This window comes from Rhopilema esculentum, chromosome 4 (assembly GCF_057945365.1).
Source record: "Rhopilema esculentum isolate cy_ngs chromosome 4, ASM5794536v1, whole genome shotgun sequence".
Classification (NCBI taxonomy): domain Eukaryota; kingdom Metazoa; phylum Cnidaria; class Scyphozoa; order Rhizostomeae; family Rhizostomatidae; genus Rhopilema; species Rhopilema esculentum.
The window spans coordinates 6,496,659-6,519,032 of NC_142818.1; the positions used below are offsets into that span (position 1 = coordinate 6,496,659).

Below are 22,374 nucleotides of genomic sequence, written 5' to 3' on the forward strand. Positions count from 1 at the left end.
CAATCTTTTTGTTTTATTTATTCTTTGTATTTAAAAGGGCTGATTTCCTGAATGCTATGCCCGAATACAAAGATGTTGGCCTGCAAAATATCTCGTATGGACTTAAGCGACAAGCAATAGTTTTGTAGACAATCAAAGTTCAAGTGTTGCCAATCAGATGCCGCCATCTGAGCATTGCTTCATCTTGTTATCCGCCACAGTGCTCATAGCATTGAGGATTTCATTATCAAATATCAACCCACCATTTCATTACTGGCAAAAAATACTTTCACTTTGTTTCAGATGATCTTCGAAAAATTTTCCCTAGCTGAATTTAAAATCATTCAGGGTTCATCAAAGCACACAATAACCACTGACTGGCGTAAGGAAATTCTCACTTGCTGAATCAACACAAATCGTTGAAGAACTATACAACGTAAAGCGAAACAATATCCTTTACGAAAATTTATTGACCCAAAGTTTCATCCCAGCATACTGGGTGAAATTATTCTCGTGTTATAATCTAAGGGAAGTCAAATAAATAAAAGGACCATAAAAACACAAGAAAAAAATGGTTGTTAATGAAAAGGTTGCAGTAGTAGATACAAATCCAGCCCAAAATTAAAAAAGATAATTGATAAGAATTGTTGATCAAATGCTTTATATTCGACTAGGTTCATTTACCAGAATTCTAATGTGCCTGAACCAATCAAGTCAATTTTCATAACGCTTTTCAAGATTAACATGTTGCCAAGGAGAACGTTAGAAGTGTTTCAAGGTTGGAGAGGCACAGGTAGGAAGGACACTTTTCTGAAGGTTCTGAAGAGGGCACCTCTAAGAAAAGGGGAATTTCTCCAAATACTGGGGTGCAATATTCGATCATTCATGTGGGCATTTTTTGAAAGAAAGTATTTGAAATATGAATGGCGAACAAAGAATTGCCAAAATAAGGAAGCACATCAGAAGGTGTTCTACTTTGCATCGCTAATTCTACCCATTGCAAATAATTTTCATAAAATAATTTTCAAAATTATCAAAAATTGACATGCCCGTTGTCCCGCGGCTACAACGTCCACGGGGGACATTTTTGATCCAACGTACGCTGTTGGAACATGTTCGAAATGAGGCCAGATTTTTGGCGGGAAACAAAGGCCTCCATTTTGAAGAACGATCAACTGGAACTGGCCTACAACACAAGACAACAGCTCAAGATGTGGCTAATGAAAGACGAAGGTGGGGGCCAGGCACGGGAATTCTTTATAGTTCCTGGACAGGAATATGTAATTGGACGAAAAGGTGAGCATCTGACTTAATTTCTACTACACCTAGTTTCATTGTGTTGTTGTTTTATTTTTCTATATTATTATCATCAGTATTTTGCTAACAATTATTATTGTTGTAGAATTTGAATAATAAATAAATCAAATCAAATTTAAAGGCTATATGGCTGGTACTACAAAATGGTTCACTGCAATTTTGACGCATCGTTTTGTATTCGAACTTGGCCTATACTTTTCTATTGTGCAATTCACTTCATACAGACAATGTTAGAAAAAGTCTCATTACTAGTAAACGAGCACTCTTTACTTTAGATTGCAGGATTTTGCTTCAAAATGACTCTTCAATAAGCCGAAAACATTCTGTCATTAAAACTGGAGAGCCATATACAAAGGTATTTGAATTTCATCACACACTCTGACTTTCCATCGATCTTTCATTTTCCCCAGTTATTGGCTTATCAAACCAGCATTAGATCATTTTGCTTTTCTATCCACTTAGTTTCAGTTTGTTCATTTCAAATGTTTCTTTATATACTGATAACTGACATTTAAAGTTGAATTGAAATGCAAAATTAACTTGACCACAAAGCTTATCGAGGATCATTACCTGAGAAATTATCAGTTTTTTATATTCAATATCGTTTTCGAGTTTTTGAGCATCAAAATCAACCACCAATAACTGTCCTAACATGTGCGAGTTTGCCCGAGCCTATCATATTATGATGACGTCACAAACACTAAAATCATTTTGGCAGCCAGACAGTCTGGAAGGCCATACTTAAATTATTTGGTGGAAGAGCATTGCCACATGAATTGAGTAGGTTTTGACTGCATTTCAATAATCTTATGTTTATGACACTTTTGCAAACTTTTTATACCAAGATTTACAAAGTTACTGGGGGGTTCTACATGTATGGCCCCTTTCTCCGTTTGTAATGACCCAGTGTGTGTATGTGTGGGGGGGGCAACATATCAAAAAAAGGTAGCAATAAATAAATTGGCAAGATTGAACAAAGAATGGTAATTAATTGTAATTTTTGGCCTTGAGAATATTTGTCAACTACAAAACAACTCCTTCCTGTGATTAGATTGTCCCTGTTTAAAAAAATTGCTGTTTTTTGACACAGTCATATTCAGCCAAATAAATAAATTTTTTTAAGGGGTTAAGAGCCCTGTACAATAGATGTCTCATTTCAATTTGACACTTATATGAGACAAGCAAACATTTGCATTGTCCTACAATTCCTTTTTTGACCATATATTTATTCAAAAGGAATCTAAGGGCCTATACTTCTTGACTTGCTACAGGCTACATCCCTCATCGAATCACCAAATCTGATGGAAAATCTTGCAAATTTCCATACTTTTTCTTGTCATTATATGTAGGAAAACAATGTTTTCAAAAGTTCAATTCCCACTGTGCCCCTATAACTCAGTTGCACTTATGAGTTTGCAAACCCAAAATAACATTTGTGATTTATTAGGATGCAGAAATGATATACCTAAACAATTGTGATTTGAGCTGCCAGAAATGCCCTTTCATCCCAAACTTCAATGTTCTTCTATCTCCTTCCTCTCATAAAGTAGTACCAGCCTACACTTTTTTCTTCTTGCATTTCACTAGCCATGAATTTTTGTAAATCTGGGATCCAAAGCTACATGTATCTTTAAAGCTCAATTAGAGGCTGTGCTTTATGAACTGAACTGAATAAAAACATGATGTTTGTTCGCACTGGGTCACATAAATTGCAGATAATGGCTGTGCACTCAGCGATAATTTTATGACATTTGAAGCAGAATTGTGACAAAACAGAAAGCAATAATTAGCCGAAATCTTGAAATTAAGATTCTATGCACCATTTTCTACATCATATCAAAAATCCAGTTTTGTTGTCAGTTCACCTTTATCAAGAATAACAAAGATATATCAACATTTTAATCAATTGTCTTATAAGGAAAGTTCAGAAATAACTCTAACAGACTGCTCAAAATATGGCACTACAGTCAATGGAATAAAAGTCACAATACCTGTGTCTCTAAAAGAAGATGATGTTATTTGTTTTGGCCAAAGTCATCACAAATTCAGGTGATTTCTCTCATTGTTGCCTCACTTTGTAAATGCCTAGCTGCCTTTTGTTTCCAGTGTTGATGAGTATAATTCATTTCCGTTACAAGGGGTGGCAAAGCCAATGGGGCTTGTGGGACTTCAGCCCCCTCCTTTTTTGTAAGAAGTTTCTTTTTCTGATGAGGCTACAGATATGGTGCTGGCAAGCTTTCTATTTCCTTCATATTGTTTACATTTCAAATTTAAGCCTCCTGCTCCAAGATTTGTTCCACTAAGGGTCTTGGTATTTTTTACGAATATACAGTACTTCTGTTTACTTTTTCTTTATAGTGTTTTGAATAAGTTCTGCATTTTTCATAGGCTGCTGAAGTATCCAATTATTGTGGCAATGTCTTGCATAAATGATAAAAAACAGAAGTCATCATTAAGAAGGGATGTCTTCAGATTGGGTATTTCATATGCTTGTGCTTTTTCAGTTTCCACTTTTTCCTTTTATGTAGCATTGAGTTTTTTATCTGAATCTGATATAGGTTATTGGACATGTAGCTATTATTATCAGAAAATTTCTTTTTTAAAACAAAACTAATATACATATCCGTAAAAATTATGTATTCTGTATCTGAATTTGTAGAAATTGATTCTTATGGAATCATTCCTTTTTCTTAAATGCTAAATAAAATAGGGTATTCCACTCTTTCATAGCAGGTTTTTCATGAAAAACTGCAAATGCATTTTTGCTTCAATACTATTTCTTTGCATTCATTAATGTTACTGCAAACATCTGTTGTCTAGTCAGTTGCTGTAGACCAATGGTCAAGTAGAAGCAAAATAAAGCAATGTCCTGTAGAATTTTAATTTGATAGAAAATTTCCACATCATAATGCCAAAATTATTTATCAGAGGGAAAATTAAGCTGGTCTAAAATTAAGGCCAAGTATGGATGGATCTGGATAGGAATTCCTTACCTTGAAGGTAGCTAGAATGTATTTCATTGGATCTTCCAGACACAGCTGTGAAAGCTGAGACTTTTGGCCAGGATCAGGAAATTTTGTCTGGGATCACAATCAGTTAGACTTGTCTGAGTTTTCAACCGAATTTTATCAAGAAAATTTTCTTTTCTCTGAAATCATTGCTAGCAAACAAAGGAACATTCACCTTTAAGGGGACCATTATGGAAATATGGCCAGCTTGACCTTTCAGTGCTACTCTTGTCATTGTTATTAGGGTGTTTATCTTTACATTTTTGCCTTATAATTGCATTTTATGTTATAAATCTTGAAAATATTTATGAATATTGTGGTAAATGATACATACATACATTTAACAGAACATGATGACATTAGTACTCAAGCTCATTTTTTGTTTTTTTTAAAGGAGGTGAAATTGCAGCAGAATTAAATGCAAGTTGTACTCATTTGATAATGGAAAAAATAACATTTACAATAAAAGTAAGTAAACAGTATATGATCTCTTTGTCTTGATTGTATAAGAAACATGTCTTCAATGTTGGGAAAGGTTATACTCTAATTAAATTGAATTTTTTTATTCCAGATAATTATATTTTAAATCTTTTATTTTGTTTTTTAATAGGTTGTATGTGCAATTGCATCTGCCTGCCCGATTGTTACGCCAGATTTTTTTGAGAATCTGGTGAAAGTTGTTGAAGATCCTTATAAACAGCCAGATAATACTGCAATGTAAGCATTCTCTAATTTTTCTATATTCATCATTCTTTTCATGATTTGTTTCCATTTCACTTTATTTATCAGTCGATTCCAAATACAATTCTACAAAATTGAACTACAACTAAATACTTACACAATCTCATGGTGCACAAAGATGAAGTGAACTTATAGTAAATCCATGAATTAGCCCCCATGGGGTTTTTATTTAGGCATTTTTAGATAGGGTTTATTTGATAGTGGGGTTATACTTACAAAATTGTCTCAAGTTGCTATACATATAGCTCATTTTGTAGCTTTCTCATAATTTTCAAGTTCATTTCATTTGCTATATTGCATATGAATTGTTTCTGAAATATCAAACAAAGGGATAAATCACAGCAGAAAAAGATATTCACTCCAAGATACTGATATGTTTATTGCTTTTTGATAAGAGGGGGTTTTAGATATGAAATACAGAGGAAGGACCCAACAGGATTACACTGTTAAATAAGTTAGTTAATCTAGATGAATGCATTATATACATTTTATTTTCTATCAATGATTATTCTTTGGGTTTTTGTTATACAGATATATTCCAGAGGTCGCAGAGCCATCACTGATAAACAAAGATCTCCTTTTCCAGCCAAATGTTAAGAGAAAGACTATCTTCAATGGAAAAAGCTTTCTGTTTTTATCCAAAAAACAGGTAGCTATGATAAAACTTTCTAGCGATTTCAAAGCCTTTTAGCTTCCATTTGAGAGGGAGCAAATTAAGTTTTAAAGTGTATCATTTAAAGATGATGCTGGTTTATTTAAAAAATTTCTCCAGATTGCACCCAAAAAAAAGAAGATTAGTTGGTTGAAAAATCATTTTGAACTAAGCCTTTTTAATAAGTAAATCAAGTTTTATTTGAACTATTAGTTTCCATTTCTTTTTTAGTCTTCGTCTTAATCTTAGTTGCTACTCAAATCTTGTGACAATTATCGTTAATGCCCAAAAAGGTAGAAATAATTTTGTTAAAGTCACCAACATGGAAGTGTAAAAGATATGTTCAAAATCATCAAGCAAAAAGGTATCCACAAATAATCCTGATAAAAATTTGGTTAAGCAATACAAACTTTTAATCAACATACTAAAGTAGCTCTGGGATTTAAAGATGTTCTATGTATAGTTTCTCCGAGAATCAAAACATTCTAAATAGCTTTCCCAGATGCACACTTGATACAGTACATCTGTAAAATAATGTTATTGTTTAATAATGAATAAGATAGCAAGTCAATTTAGTTTTAAAATGATTTGTTAAAAATACTTTTAAGCATATAACATTTTTTGGTTTTACAGTTTGCAAGGCTATCACCTGCCATCATAATGGCAGGAGGAAGAGCAGAGCTGAAAGAAGAAATCCATCCGGAAACGCTGAGGTCTTTCCCTCCAGACAGCATGGTGATAATGACCCCAGAGCGTAAAGATGAACTCGCAGCAAACGTAAAGCAGAGGGAATTTTTTACGTCTATTAAAAACGAAATGCATCGGTTAGTAGCGGACAAATTTTTCTTAGGAAATATTTATATTTTAGTTTCAGAGATGGCAGAAATATGCTTTATTGGTTGAATTTATTGAAATCATCACTACCTTGAATATATTGACAATAACAGCCCCTTTTGATGTCAGTGGCCTTGATTCTGTATCAAGAATCAAGGTAGTTACAAGCAACAGAACTGGAAGGGTAAAATGAAAAACTGCTTACATTTATTAAAGCGAATAAATCAACCCATTGGAGCCACAATGAAGTTGCCTGCGCCCAGGTCTTAGAAACCGTTTCCTGATTGGTTATGTAGACCCTTTCCACATTTTTTAAGCAACGGTCTGATCGAGAGTAGGAAAATATTCTGCGACCGGCACACAGACCTTCACGGTGTCTAGGGGTGTTTTGGGACCGAGTACGTTTGTCAGGTTTTTTTCTAGGACCGGTTGTCTTAGGGATTCCTTCTTCAACAAAATCTCAAACTTTCAACATCAAGTCTTTTCCCAAACGAAGCACCTCCGGAGAACCGGCTATGTTACTTTTTTTCTTTATCGAAAAACAGTTGCTCTACTCGTTTGTTTCTTAGTTTATGTTTGTTTTTTATGTTTTAAATTGAAAAGGATTCTAAGCTACGACTCAGTAGCTTGTCTGATTTTCTTACTCTCTCACTAAAACCAGAGTTTTCTGTACAGTAAACCCCCGCACTTTCCTTATGCTTATTTTGCTATTTTAGTTTAAACTTGCGAACAGTTAATGAGTCTGAAGTTGGCTTGGCAATCCTTCACTTATCGCTTGAAAATTACTGTAATCCACGACATTCAACAGGTTTGTTTGTATTCCTTGCCATGCTGAATGCTCTATTGTTGAACTCTTAGTATACGAATGAGGAACGTGGTGGGGTATCGTGGCTCCTGTTGATATTTTTTATTGTCCTCTGCAAACCTTTGATTAAATTCCGTATCCTACCATGAGTTTGTGCTTGTCTGTTAAGCGATATCTATACTTTGTTTCTCTCATTATATAAAAAAAGGCGATACATAATATTTCCTCTAATTCGCACCTTATAGACGCCTCTCCCTTTATGCTTTTCCCATTCCATTACAACAATTATAATAATCATCTATGTCACCTCCCCCCCCCCACCCCACCCTTCAACACAATTAATGCTACAAACGACAGAGCAGCACTTTGTTGGAAAAGTTAGAAAAAATTCAGGTTTTTAAAGTAGATTCTTCCTCTATATGTTGCCAGAATTTTTCTTTTTAATGCTATCCCTAAGGCTAAATCCTAGTACAACCCCACACCCTCCATATCTTCTGCATCAATATCTAAAAATATAATATGCGCTAGGGGTATTTTTTAGAGGAAATTCCGTACTTGTGAGATCGCGATCATTTAATATTTCAATCTCGATTGTGGAGTTATTAAATCATCACTCCCATCTAAGTTCTGTAAATATTTATTTTTCTAAAGTTCCTTGAAATTTTTCTAGTTTTGTAAAAAATCTTAATACATTATATTGTATTGGTTTTCAAAGTGTACTAGGGTTCAAAATACAATGTACATAGACAGTGTAACATGACTGACAAATAGCTCTCCAGCTCTCCAGCGTGCAATTGAACTGAAATTTTATGATAACTGTAGTTACTGAATTGCTATAAGTATACTTGTTAAATGAGGGGTTTCGTGATTCTTGCTTTCTGACTTTTGCTACTGAACTGCTTCATCTTTTTTGGCGTAGATAATTCAAATACCAGCAGAATGCATTCACAAGCAATACACGACACAAATTTTGAGCATACTTGTCAGAGGAACATTAAGGCAAATACAAGTACGGAAACTAACCACGTAAGTCAGTCTTTATCACCATTAATTTGTACAAAAGATCGAGGGGAGATAGTTGTATTAGGGTTATTGTGACACTTGAGGATTAACAGGTATCCCATATGAACATCTAGTGACAAACTTCATCAGAGAATGTTCCTTAAAGAATTGCTTAATTTCTCACAACAGTTCATGTACGAATTTTAATGGGACACCTCAGTTTTTACAATGGAGCTTAATGAATAGGATAGGCGATAAACAGTTCTTTTCACATTTCATATTTGATAACATTACAGATGCTTTACTTTCCAATAATAACTGAACTTATTGAAAATGATTTTCAAGGCAAAAACTTGTAGAATGTCAAGGTGAGCTGAGCCCAGTTTTTTTATCAAGAAAGTCAGCAGAACTCAGAATAAGTTAGTTTTGCGGCGCTGAATACTACGAACCATACTGATCTAATTACTAACTGGTATTGCAAAAAATGTTACCCTACATATTACTTGCCCTTTATCAATCAAGGAAATAAGCAAGAATGACGCTCATTCCAAAAAGCAAAACGATATTCTGGCATCTGACAGTCAAGCTGAACAGGAAAAGAAAAGGTATTCGATTGACTTTCAAACACATGCATTAATCTTTGTTAAATATGATGTTATTGAAAAAAACTTTATATTTGTCGATAAATTCATGTTTCACGGCAATTGATTGCTAATCAGGGATTCTGGATACCCTGTTCCACAGAAAAACAATTAATCTTCCCAAAAGAGTGTGCAACTTAAATTAAAGACAGTCTGTCCCCTCTGGGATTGGCTGATGTGAACAAAGAACCGACGTCGTCACTGATTGGCTGCAATTATTCGTCTATGTCAGCATTCACTTCAGTGAAAAAATTGAGCACAAAAGATAATAGTGTCCCTAACATATCAAAAAGTAGCTATACCTGTTGAATGTGATCATGCTACACTGAATAGGACGCCTTCAGTACCAATCCATCAACTGTTTTTGCTTACAAAATATATTTTTACTTTTGATACTCGATTTTCTTGCCTGAGTGACAGGCATGGCCAGTGACTACAAACGTGGCCAAAACTTCTTGACACTGATTTAAAAATTCGGTATGCTATCAATTGTTGCCAAGAAAAATTAGGACATATCAATTTCTCCCCTCCCCCCTATATCAATGTTGGTGTCGTTTGAGAGCTAATTGTCCCAGTATTCGATTTTAGCCCATACAAACACCCCAACATTGATGTAGGGGGTAGGGGGTCACGTTGAATAAGAACTCAATTGCATTCGGGAAGCAGTCTCACGAGTTTTGGCCAGGATTGTAGATAGGTTGCCTGGAGAAAAATTTCACCGAACGTTTGACGGTAATTTAGATGCCCGAAAGATCCTCAGACTACTCTCGCATTTCTATTTCGGTCCTTTTGAAAAGTGTATTGCCAAAGAACCCTGAACTCACATATTGTTTGAGCCTTGAATAATATTTGGCTCAAATATTGGGTGGCCGTTAAAGCAAATGCTTTGGTCCATTGCATTTTTTTCAGTTATAGTTCGTGACTTTCAACTTTTCTCCAAATTCGTATTTTTAAGGAAGCGATTGTCAGACACCTCTATGTATGTTACCGATACGGTACCACTGGATGGAACTCTGCCTTTCCATTTGGCAAAAAGAAGTAAGAGGGGCAGCAGTGATGATCAGAAGGAGCCAGAGGTGCCTACAGATGTTGGTAGAAATACATCTGTTGTTGGCGAACAGGAGAAGCACAAGAAGGAAAGCAGACATGGTGGTGCCAAGAAAGATTCGTTTGCTTTTCATGGAGATAAGACCAGGCAAGAAGAGGAAATTGAAGACATTGCAAACAGCATTTTCGAGAACGATGATGGTTTCGAGGAGGCCTTATTTGCCGTGGATACGGAAAATAGGACGATGGATGCACGCGATAAAAAGTCAACGGACAAAAGCCCTGGGATAAGGAACACGGACAAAAGTCGCGTTGCAGAAAGCCAGTTTTGGGGTGATTTGGATAACGAAAGTAATAGAAAACAGCTGGCGGAGAACGCTGGTTTCCATGATGTTTGTGATACAAATGTGGATCAGACAGATCAAGACACCCAACCTTCTAAAAGTAATCTTAAAGACGCTTCAGGCTGGATGTCAGTCCATGAAAAGTCAGCGAAAGTTAAAGTTGGTTTAAAAGATGAAGAGGCTGGAAAATCAGACGTTTCTCGTGTTTTAGAAAGTCAGTTCGCTGAGGGAAATCGAAATAGCCAACAAGAAACTACCCTAGAAAGCAAGGACATAATCAAAATTGGAATGGAAGTGGAATGTAGCTCAAGAAAAACAAATGGGCTAGATGGTTTTAGTGCGAATGTGAGGTATGATGATGATGATGCTGATACCGGTGCCAATGCTGGTGCAAATGTTGCAGAAACACCGTCCCTCTCAGGTTTCAAAAGTACAAAAATGGATCAGGTATAATTTCTTAACCATTTGAACATTAAGCTTAGTAACCCATCTTTTTATTCTTCTGCGATGTATTCAGAGTTGGGCTGCAAAGCCATGCTTAAGTCCTTTTTGTCTTGCAGTCCTCAGAATATAAACTTCTGATAGTCAGTAAGAGTAAGCATAATTTTATATCCAGATGTGTATCGAAAGTAATGTAAGAGGAAAAATGGCACGTTTTATTTGCTCCAAGTTTTTATAGAAACGCAACAAAATCATCGTTTCAAATACGTTGACCTGGCGATGTTAAGACAACCTTATTTAAACAAACTGTAACGCAGTTGGTGCATTCACTATGACAAGCCATTTTTCTTTCACTATCAGTTTCGTGTGTTCTTCTAATCTAATTTCAGTATCTTCTTATTTCATTGTGTTATTATATTTTAGGTTTTAGATTATTCACTTATTTCTCTTCTTTACTTAAACTTTTATTTTTTCACATTTCATTTTTAATTATGGCATATGGCCTATTTTTCTTTTTCTTTATAATTCGCTCTATTTAAGTTTTCAAGCTATTTTGATTCTCAAGCTATTGTCGATGAAAGATGTCCTCGAACTTAATGTGAATATATTTTGATATAGGCCAAACCGTGGGGCATCTCACTCCACAAAAATCATTTGCGAAAATCCTATGGCAAAAATCCTTCTGTTTGCGAGAAATCCCCCATAATTCCCTAAAAATATTTTTGTTGTGAAAAGTCTCGTACGCTTTTTGGGAAGAGTGATACACCCCTCGGACTAAGCTTTTGCAGACTCCTGACATATCTTCTGCATATTATTTGCAAAATAAATAGACAAAATACTTTTTTGTAGCGAACAAATGACATCAAACCGGAAATCGACCCTGACCAACCAAATGCATCAACAATTGTCAGATTCTCAACGTTAGTCGTCAAACGGGTACAAAAACAACAACAGTTGTCTTCAGCAGACCTGAACGTGAAAAATTTCAAAAAGTTCAAAAAGGTAGTTTATTTATAAGGTAATATAAGGTTATAAGGTAAAGGTAATATATTTTTGATGCATTCATTTTCATATATATGCCCTTAAGATATATATTTATTTTTCAGTCTGTCTGATGAGTGCGCAAGCACGAAACTCGGAGTAACAGAGAACATGTCTCATTTCTAGTCTATATTCTATTTTATTATATTTATTTTTCATATATATTTATGTATTTATTTCTCAATGAGTAAAACGAGAGTTGCTCATGAAATTAATTGGGGCCAAGAAATAAGGGGTTTCATTGACATGTAATCACCCCCTCGCCATTTTATCAAACCCTGATCCACATTATTCATTAAAGAGAGTAGATAAAAAAGGAAAATATTTTTAATATTCCCCCAGGGATAATAACAATGCTAGAAGTATATAAAACTGAAATGATGCAAAAAAACCTGTGGCCTAACAACTTTACGCCCATTGTTATTCTTCCTCCAACTCCTCTTTGATTGGTCCTTCAATTTCGTTCGATTGCATTGAATTGGCAATGGCTTTTATTGGTTAATATTCTTTAACAGGCCTTCTTTCCTGGAAAAGACAGAGTAATTCCAAATATAATTGGCGGAAGTGATTTGGCTCCTTTCAAGTCTGAAGATCAAAGCAAGAACGACCTTTTTGAAGAGCTTAGAGCGGTAACGAAAAATTATTAAAACGTACCTCACTATTAAACGTAGCTTCAATTGCTTGTTTACATTACAGGCAGAGAGAATAAATATGATCTATAGCTTGAACAGTTCCGGGTTAATCAATTCGTTGTTGCTGCAGCAAACGTTGTTTTAGCATATCTAAAAATCTTGTAAAGGTTTGATTAACAACTCCCTGTTACCGATGTACCAATAGGATGGCTATATATATAGTTTATATATATAGTATATATATAAACTATATATAATATTAAAAAAGAAAACAAGTATTACATATAATGAGTTACACACAAATGTCAAACGTTGAGCAACAGAGAATGTTTAACGGCTATTTTACAACGAAAACAATCCATCCTAGGCTGGCAATGACGGAGACATGAGAGGCCAAATGATTCCAAAATAATGGAACCAAAAAAATAACCAAACAGTTGGCGTGCGTAATCGACAATCACCAATAAACATCAAAGAGAACATTTGTGGTCCACAACATGAAGTCATTTTAGTCAACAGCTTTTTAAATTAAAAATTATTCACTCCTTGATTCTGGTATTTGGTTTTATAGCATTTTCTAAGGGAACTCAGCTGGGGGTCAAGCATTTCTTTAAAAAAGCGAAGGACAATAGGGTATTATTTTGAAAAATGGAAGGACTTAGGATATTGCCCCCCTCCCCTTAGTTAGTACTTTAAAAAGGCCCTATTTCGTTTAAATTAAATATATATTTTCATTTAGGCATATGCTAGAGAAGAACGGGAGCAGAGAGAAGACGATGACCTTTTCAAGTAAGTTTTTATCATAAAATTATATTTTATAAGAAAGTTTGGTCTGGGGTTTCCTGCAAATTTCTATTCTTGCTACAATATGAATTTTGAATTTTTTTATTCTTGTTACAATATATTAGTAATATGTAACTAGTTAAATTGTATTTGGAGACAACAATACTTACATCAATCTTGTTAAAAAGTTCTCAAAGGTGCATTGTTTGTGACATAATGTATAAATTTTTCAAGGAAAGAAACAGCTTAACAGCTTAGACAAGAATAGTTTCAAGAAGAAACACAGCTTTCAATAACTTCAAACACATCGTTTCTTAAGGATCATTTTGGATAATGTTTAAAAAGTTTCTAAAGATTTTGCGTTTTACTAGTTTTAAATTGCAACTTGTAATTGTTTCAACTCACTTTCTTAAAACGCATAGAAGTTATAATAAATTTCCAAGCAATTGACACCACAATACAACATCTGGTCGCCATTTTCTTGCTGATGAGCGTTTTATAGAAGCTTTTTAGGGCCTTTTTCTGTTTTTGTTTTCACTTTCCTCCATGAACCATGTCTATATTTCTTATTTTAGAGTCGATCTTAAACCAAAACAAAAGACAAAAAAGCTGACAGCTCGCAGCTAATCCTTCAAAGGACATTGTTAGACTCTGACAGAACACGTTGACAGAAGATGTTGGCAGACGACTCATCGGGTTGATGTATTCAGCCTAATTCAAATCAAAGCTGCAATGTGTACTGCGGCTTGGCCTCCTGTGTATTATTATTCTCAGCATTTTCATGAATTTGATCTTGCCGTCTTTTAAAGTACAACCTGCACTCCAAAACCGACAAGCAGAAAGAATTCTTTGGGCCTGTTGAAGTAATTTTCTCAACAGTACCTGATAAGACATGCCACAATTCCAACATTAGTAAGAGGCGAACCTAATCCGACGAATTAATACCTTTTAATCCTAATTGCTCAATGTAATGCCAAATTTCTAAGAATCGTTTGGTTTCCTAGATGGGTGGTATGTTGTTCTAGTTTTTTATATTCTTTGTAATGAGTGGCTATAGCCCTTTAAGATTAGGATCAGTGGTAGATAAGTCCATTTCACAAGGAAAACAAATCGTATGGATGTTTTTCACTTGGTTTTCCATCAACTCCTCAGGCTTTTTTAAACGATATCTGTAGTTTTCCCAAATGAAATCGATTGTTTTAATCAAAAACGTTGAAAAGACTTTCTGCCTTTGGTTGCAAGACTTTGCAACGTCTACTCGAGGTCATTTGAGGGACAAAAATGAGAGAGGAAAGGAGAAAAAGAAGAGGAGAAGGGTGCAAAAACTAGCTATATAGAAAAGTATTCAGAATCGTCAAGAAACGCAGAAATATCAGAAATTGCCACTTACGTATTGAAAGATAAGGAGCAAAGGCCTTATTGCCTCTCTCCTGTTAGCTATGTAACGTACTTGGACGAAGTACCCAAGATGAAGCTAGCTATACTTACAACGTTAATTTTGTTTATATGTGATATTATCTGTACAGATTTTGTGGAGAGTATAGTTGGTTCAATAATTGTCTACAGTGATTTTGGAAAAAGTTTAGCCGCTTTACCTGTTTTGTTAGATGTTTTTCTTTCTGTAACCGTACGTTTCTTGTCTTTTGTTGATATAAATGCTACCTATGTGTGTCATTCAAATTTAATCTTCCTGTATTATGATGGGAATAGATACGATTGATTTGATGGAAAATCCAGATAACCTTTTAAAAAAATGTAGCGAAAATTTGAAAAATTCGAAGAAATTAATTTCTAAATGGCTTTGAAAAAAGCAAACATTTAGTAAACTAAAACTTTTCGTCTGACACTCTTCAGAGTTTAAAACGTCAGAACATTCTGCCTTGAGATGACTTTTTGACGACTCTACCGGGGGGAATATTTGCAAATGCATAAATGAACAGCTTTTCATGCTTTCTCGTCCCAAATGCTTTAACTCTAAATTGCATTAAAGAGAGCCCTCAACAAAGACTTTATTGGTTGAGAAAAATCATTGCAGTACTTGTGGCCTGTTGTTTGAGTACACTCTCAAATACTTACTTTACACGTGCTATCTTTCTAGAGTTCTCTAGATGGCGACCTTATCAGAAGTTGCTTTAGAAGCCCTGCAAAAGAGGCGTGAAGTGAGCAGAGAACTCTTTCCCCCATACATTTATGTAATCTTTAACCAAACTTTATCTACACTATGGCCCCCTCTACTTTGAAGTTGACGACACCGCCCTAGAGATCCAAACAGATGGAACAAACAAAAAGAGCTTGCTGTTTCTAATCAAATTATTTATTGTCTCTAAATATTTTAGGGGAAACTTCTACCAAAATAAGTTTTCATTAGTAAATCCCTACTTGATTTACTAATTAGCATTCTATTTGCGAATATGATTATCAAAATGAAATTTAAGATTCAATAACTGAGAGAAGTTCAAACCAAGGTAACGATAATCAAATCTGGCTCGACTAGAGTATATTTAGAAGCTTGTGAGTTGGTCCTTAGTTGGATATTCAAAACTCAAACCGTGTAGTTTAATTAACCTCGTTGTTATAATGTTACCGGATTAAACGATAACAAGATAAGCCTCGCCATTGTCAAGTTGCTTCTATGCAACTACTGTTTTTGCAATCCTTATATGGCTAATATTTAATTCCACGAATTCAAGATTGTACAAATTCTACAGCACTTTAAGTTAAGATGAGGTTGCTCTGTAGCATTTTGCCTTGTGTTTGACATTTTTTGCGGTGTATTCAATGTCCTTATCTTGCTTCAACCGAACATCTTGCTTTGTCTAGGATCATTTTGACCCATCTGTGCTCTTTGGTTGCTTTTGAAAGGAACTCATCAAGCCGTCTTATCAAGGATAAAGGAAACACAGGGCGAGCATTTAAGGCATTCCTTTCCATCGTGAAGCAGCCTCAGTTTACTCGTAGCACAGTCAAGGCCTGGCAGGTAAGATGAATTTCAGATAGCTTTGATTTAATTTTTTTAATAAATTACCTGTATATCCATGTAGTCAAATAACGTTTGTTTTTTCGTCATGATGAAATCATACATTTGGATGCCTGGGTACCGGCTATTGGTACTATGAGTACCACGCAGTGTAAATATTACTGCGAATGCCCTGCGAATGTTAGTTATTTATTGTTTATGATGTCAAATAATCTCATGTTTATAATATCCTGTAAGTGATAAGTAAGCTATGTGCTCTGTAAAGATGAAACAAGATTTGCGTTTTTTCTTGAGGTAAGAGGAACGACACTCCGAATACACCCATCACCCGGTGTATTCTGTTAATAGTGATTATATCATGTTAGTTTCGATTCAATGCAGTGTTGATATGATGCCTGTCAGGGTTTCAGTGATGATGCAAATTCTGCTTGTGATACCCTGCCACTGTTGCCATGTTATCTCTAACAATAAGGGACGTTGGGCATTCGCATTGCTCCCTGCATTTTCGCGATGAATCGCTTACCTCTTTCTATATAGCTTCAAATACATGGCCAATACTAATTTCATTTGCGCTCTTATGAGTGCGAAAGGTATGACTGTGCGGAAATAATATGTTTTTAACATGTGAAATCATTTGCAAGGCAACGCGTTGCCCGAAAAAAGAAAAACATGAATCTGTGGTAATCGTATTTGACTCTTCGCAGACAGTTTTTACGATTATGTTCAGAAGTAACTTTGCTTTTGGTTTTGTTAATATTGGATTATCATCTCGGCATTGTCGTCTTCTGAATAGTTGTCAATGGATATGATTTCCAGGTAAGTCGCAAAGCATCCCGAAATGTCGTTTCGCTGAGGAATTTGCATAGAAATACTTTTTGCAACACTGGGTTTATGGGAGATTTTAATTATGATGTTTGTATTCCGAATTGATTCACATGTAATTTGCGGATATGTGTTAAGTCCTGTTAAATATTCTTTAAGTGAAATATCAGTGGAGAATTTTGCAAGTAAAAGAAGTAAAAATTGTTTACATGGTTTAACATCCTATTGATACCGTTTGTTAAGAACTTGCTCTGTTTATCGAAGCTGAGTAACGACGGGCTCGTCGTTGTTAAGAAATCTAGTATTTTCTGTTATGATTAAGAATGTTAATAGGCATTTAAGTAGAACAAGGCGGTTCTTAGTTGCTACTCAGAGTAACACACTTAATGCGATCGCAGGCAACTGTTTTTAAACTGTTTTTCAACTGTTTGTAAGTACTCTCAAGTACCAAATTGTAGAGGGTTCTAATAAGGAGTGGAGCTGGTTTTTTTTAAATTACCCCTAAAATGAGGGTTCGTGATGGATTGAAATGCTTAGATTTTCCAAAATTACGTTTAAATTTGGGGGTGTTTAAATAGGAATTTTGCATTAAATACATAATTAGGGGGTGTTAATAAATGGAAATGGGTATGCAAAATTTCTAAAAAATTGAGTATACCCCTCCCCTTACAATTAGGAACTTGAGAGTACTGATATCGACTGCTAACATTATCACTGCCTCCAAATGTTTGATCAAAATTGTAATGAAAATCATGATAAGAGAGTGAGGTCACAAGAGGTCATTCACCCACATACAATGGAATCCAAAACGAACTTGAATTTCAAAGGGTTCTCATACCAGACATAATAGACTTATCTCCTTTTCTCTCGTGTTTACCAAGAAAACATTATCTCGAATCTGCAAGGTGCCCAGTCAACCCATTAGGCCACTGTTTGCAAGCAAATTGCGTGTATGATTATGTTTAGCTTCGATGCTAGCCCCTGTATATGAGGCTGCTTAGACCTTTAAAATGGTAGGGAAGATGTTTACGAATTTCATTCTGCTAACTACTTTAGAAAGTGACCAAATTTTAAAACCAGATCGTAAAAATTTTCCTATCATATCTATGATGCACGATGTAACTACAATATTTTTACTCTTTAAAGTATTATGAAACAAGTCTTTTCTCGAATTTCCACAGTCCCAAAATGATTTTTAGGTCCTCCAATCTCCTTTAGCTGGATGTTTCCGGATATTCCAATGTCAACCTGTCTAGGGCAGGGGTGTCATAAGGCGGTGGCCTAATGAAGTTTAGGGCACCTTAGTTCGATAACTAAGGGCCCCCGACCAAAAGGGCAACCAAATTACTGTTATATCCATGTTTTTTAAGACTTGCTCAAGTTTACGTCATTTTTCGAAGCTTTTAAATTTTTTCAACCTAAGCTTCTTCAAGTTAACGAATAAAATTATCATTTTGACATCTTGCTATTGTGTTAGACAAAGTTAAAACGTTGGATGGGACTTTTTTGCTGTCCGTTTATAGTGTCCCCTAACACGCTGGTAAGCGCTTCAAGAGGGAGCACCCAACTTTTCTAAGAATTTCTTATTTTGTTTGAGATTGTCTGGTCTGTAAAAGAGGCTATTTATTTACAATAGAGTCACTCTGTATCAGATGGAAAGTGTATGGAACATGGTTGAATTCTACACAGAGGGAGAGCGATTTCTGCCTTTTAGCTTGTTTATCTAGCTGCTTTCATGGATACGAAAGGAGATAATACACTAGCTTGACGAACCACGGCCTATGTTCCACCAGGAGTCCAGGGCGGGATTTCAGGTGGAAAATCCTTTCTTCTTGCATCTTGCGAACAACTTTTTTACTTGTTGTTCGCGGAAAATTTGTTCTCTTTGCGTTTAGTTGATGGCTTGGGAATCCACGTGTAAACTCAACCCAGATAATACTGCCGCTATAGTTACCCAGGTCCGACTCTTGAAGGACGAACAAACCTTCAAAATAAGCCGACAATTATCCTGTAGTAACCTATGAGTGTGCAGAAGTCTTTAGAAAATTGATTGTTTGCTTTGGTGCATGGAAGGAGGCAGGTTGATGGCTTGGTTGTATAAAAGATTTTTTTCGTTATATTTGAAGTACGAGAACACACAGTGTAGTGTGTTGCTTTTGAAAATATCATTCTTCTTTTAGTATTGCAAACAATTTTATCCCCCTATTGGTTTCTGCTGATCATTAAATGCAAATAACTTAATAATGTTGTCTTTGAGCTTACTGAAGGTATTTGATGTCTTTCTGAAAAATTACATTAAAATATGTTTCTTGTGGATTAGTTAATAAATCCTAGATTATATTTTGGATTACTTTAAGTAGTTTGCTCAAGAGCGTATTTCAGCATCACTGTTCCAGGTGCACATAGAATGTTTTGCAACTAAGTCGAAACTCGAAACATAGTCAATGGAGAGTTTTTTCTATTGACTATGGTCGTAATGATGACAAAATCTGAAAAAAATTACGAGGCCAGTTTCAAGGCGAGGCTTGCCCTCGCAACCCTTGACCGTCTTAAGGCTGATTTCCACGAGGCGAATTTCGCACCGTTCGCTGCGAATTCGCTTCGAAATTGCTTTTGATTTCCACGAGCCTGCGAACTCGCTGCGAAATTATATAATAATTTCCGCCAAAACTCAACTTTAAGGCGCCCATTTTCAGAACTGCACGCATGGCGAATGTTCCAAGATTGTTTTCTTACAAATCAAGCAAATTTACCATGCTTTGAACGGTTATTAGGTGCTGCGAAATATTTCGCCGAGAAAAAGTAGAACTCTTTTCTACTTTCTTGCGAATTCGCTGCGAAATCAAAAATCAAAACTGCGCATGCCTTTATGCCTTCATCAGCGATTTCGCCGCGAATTCGCTGCGAAATTCGCCTCGTGGAAATCAGCCTTTAGAAGAGCTCAAAGCTACGCAGGGCAATCATCATAAGTAGGAAATTTGTTACTCACCAATGTTTTGAATACTTAATTGATCAAACTGACAGCCGGTTGCAACCAAAACGTAAACATCTAATGAAAAAGGTCTTTCCACAAGCCTTCTTTTATATGAATTTGCCTTTACCTTTTTTATATCTACAACTTTAAATGAAGATGACTTCTAAAGTATTTCTTTGGTTGTCATTTTTATTTAGATCATTAGCAGCTTTTTCAATTTCCATAAACGTAGGCTTTTAATTGAAAGAAATCTTATAGATTGGAGTTGAAATAACATAAGAAATTAGTTGTATGTCTTTGCATGTGATCAATCGTACTAGGCTGTGTTTAGGAAAGTGCTCTTTCTTAGTAGCGTCGCTTAACCTTCCAGATAAGAGTAAATTTTTCAGTCAAGGATATAGGTGAAGAAAATTTTAAAGGCAATCTGTCTCGTTGTAGATTGATTAACGAGAACAATAGCTAGAACAATAGCCTAAACACGATTCCAGCCCACCGCCATATCTTTTACAATGCGATAAATTAAAGGGGGACTGGAAACAATAAAAAATCCCTTTGTTCTTATAATCAATCAACTTTGTGACAGATTGCCTTTAAGTGTTATCTCACCTACCGATTGAGCGACCAGCAGAAGATTTACCGACCAACTCATGACAAATTGAGGGGGTAGGGGGTATCACACCCCGATACCTCCCACTACCTCCCGCTACCTACGCTCCTGTACATTCTACTCAGAAGTGTAGAGCCAAAAAATGTTGAGGGAGAGGGGGGCATAGAGCTTTCTCTATTTTGTATACAGAATGAACATTTCGATTGTTTTCGTTTGCATGGCCTCTCAATATCAATTTCTGGTGTTAAATCATTTTTCAATGTCTACCTGTTACTTGAGTTGAAAAATTTTGAAAGTAAAGAATTCAAAGTAGTGATATTTGCCAGCATTTATTGCGTTTTCAGTTATCAAGAGGGCGATTGAGTTCACACATGAATGCAAATGTCAAAAAGTAACATCGGTTCAATCAAAGATTTGATCTTGGCAGAAACTAGTCATAATAATTTAGAATTAACCAGAAAAAGGAAAAGGGGGCGCAGCTATTCTACAACCCTGATTCTACCTCCGAACTAGACATCAACACTTTCAAAAGCTTCTTCAGAAATCGGTTTCACGGATGTATGTAGTCTTAACGTGTTGGGTTATTTATTGTGACTGTCGTAGAACGATTCAACGTTGATAGGATGCAACATCATTTAACGTATGTACGCATTAAGTCGAGTGCCCACCCCTGCTGCCCAAAAGTATATGGCAAGACGCATCTCTGTGACAGAATGCAGTCACATCTCTGATATCTAAAGCAGCTGAAGTAATACACCGGTCTACTTTCCTCGTCCCACGACAACGAGGCAGTGAATGTTATCGAGTTCTGTGCTTTCAAAACTCCTTTTTTAAGTCTCTTTTTGCCGCAAATAACACGTATGTTTGCTATTTTACTTTTCCCTTTAGAGGCGGCCCCTTCAGCATTTACAATATCCCACCCAACTGTTAAATCTCGTTGAAACGCATTGTATACCATTTGCTCTTTACTATTGAAAATGAAATAACAGATGCCTCAAATCGTTGTGTCCATAATAGTGGTGATTTCAAGTGATTTTATTGACCGGGTTCTTATTTGGTGTTTTGTCAACAGATCTTCCGTGGGAAGGCCTCTCGTCCTCGGTGCAGCATCAAGTATCGCCCAGATATATAAGGTAAACTAAGCTTTTTACTACAAGTTAAATTGCACTTGAATGTTTTCCGTTTTATCTATTTTATTTTTCAATGCTCTTGGAGCCATTAATGGTATAAAAAGAGGTGTTCATTGCGTCTTTTCCATAATCGATACAAATAAGTAGTTGTAAGTATGTAACTGGTATGTAATTTTCAAAAATTAATTCCTTCGCATTCAAGTTTGTGAAGGTCCTTGTGATGCAAGTAAATGAGGGTTGCAATATTCTTGAATCATGATTCTTACAAGTTCTAATGTTCCATGATTCGCTTTTTCTGCAAAATCTGCTCCTCTGCAAAGGGGAGCAATTTGCTGCAAATTTGGCTGTAGTTTAAGGGGGTTTCAGGGGGTGCGACACTCCCAATATTTCATGAGTTGGTCCATAAAATCCTTAGTTTGTCTGTAAATTCGCCTATCGGAAGTTGAAATAGACCTAAATTTGTCTTCATTTATTTCTTCGTCGGTAAATGTTACTACTGATAACGCTCCACCCCCTTGTCTGGAAGGTCAAGCTACGCCACTGCTTGCAAATGCAGTTGTTCTGATGAATGCGCTCTTGGATATCGTCATGAAGTAA

At 35.6% G+C, this 22,374-nt stretch overlaps 2 protein-coding genes across 3 annotated transcripts in view; both read left to right on the forward strand.

Annotated features, from left to right (window-relative positions):
• Window positions 1-125: 125 nt before the first annotated feature.
• LOC135691320 (nibrin) lies at window positions 126-14,897 on the forward strand. The gene is made up of 16 exons (XM_065209150.2): window positions 126-1,275; window positions 1,572-1,651; window positions 3,215-3,345; window positions 3,685-3,773; window positions 4,699-4,772; window positions 4,915-5,021; window positions 5,577-5,694; window positions 6,331-6,521; window positions 7,248-7,339; window positions 8,256-8,362; window positions 8,861-8,943; window positions 9,935-10,817; window positions 11,661-11,813; window positions 12,368-12,481; window positions 13,224-13,273; window positions 13,843-14,897. Exons 1-16 carry the CDS (start codon window positions 1,092-1,094, stop codon window positions 13,892-13,894), a joined length of 2,508 nt encoding a protein of 835 aa, XP_065065222.2. The 5' UTR covers window positions 126-1,091; the 3' UTR covers window positions 13,895-14,897.
• Window positions 14,898-15,702: 805 nt separating this feature from the next.
• The window catches only part of LOC135691324 (uncharacterized), a 40,111-nt gene continuing 33,439 nt past the window's right edge, over window positions 15,703-22,374 (forward strand). The window contains exons 1-2 of one of the 2 annotated variants that reach the window (XM_089116061.1): window positions 15,703-16,244; window positions 21,720-21,780. Coding sequence is in view for 1 of the 2 variants with exons in the window: in XM_089116059.1 (XP_088972185.1) it covers window positions 17,044-17,060; window positions 21,720-21,780 (78 nt within the window). In the remaining variant the exon portion in view is untranslated. Of the gene's footprint in view, window positions 16,245-16,283; window positions 17,061-21,719; window positions 21,781-22,374 lie in introns of those variants that run through there. The other variant, XM_089116059.1, reaches the window with a different exon arrangement.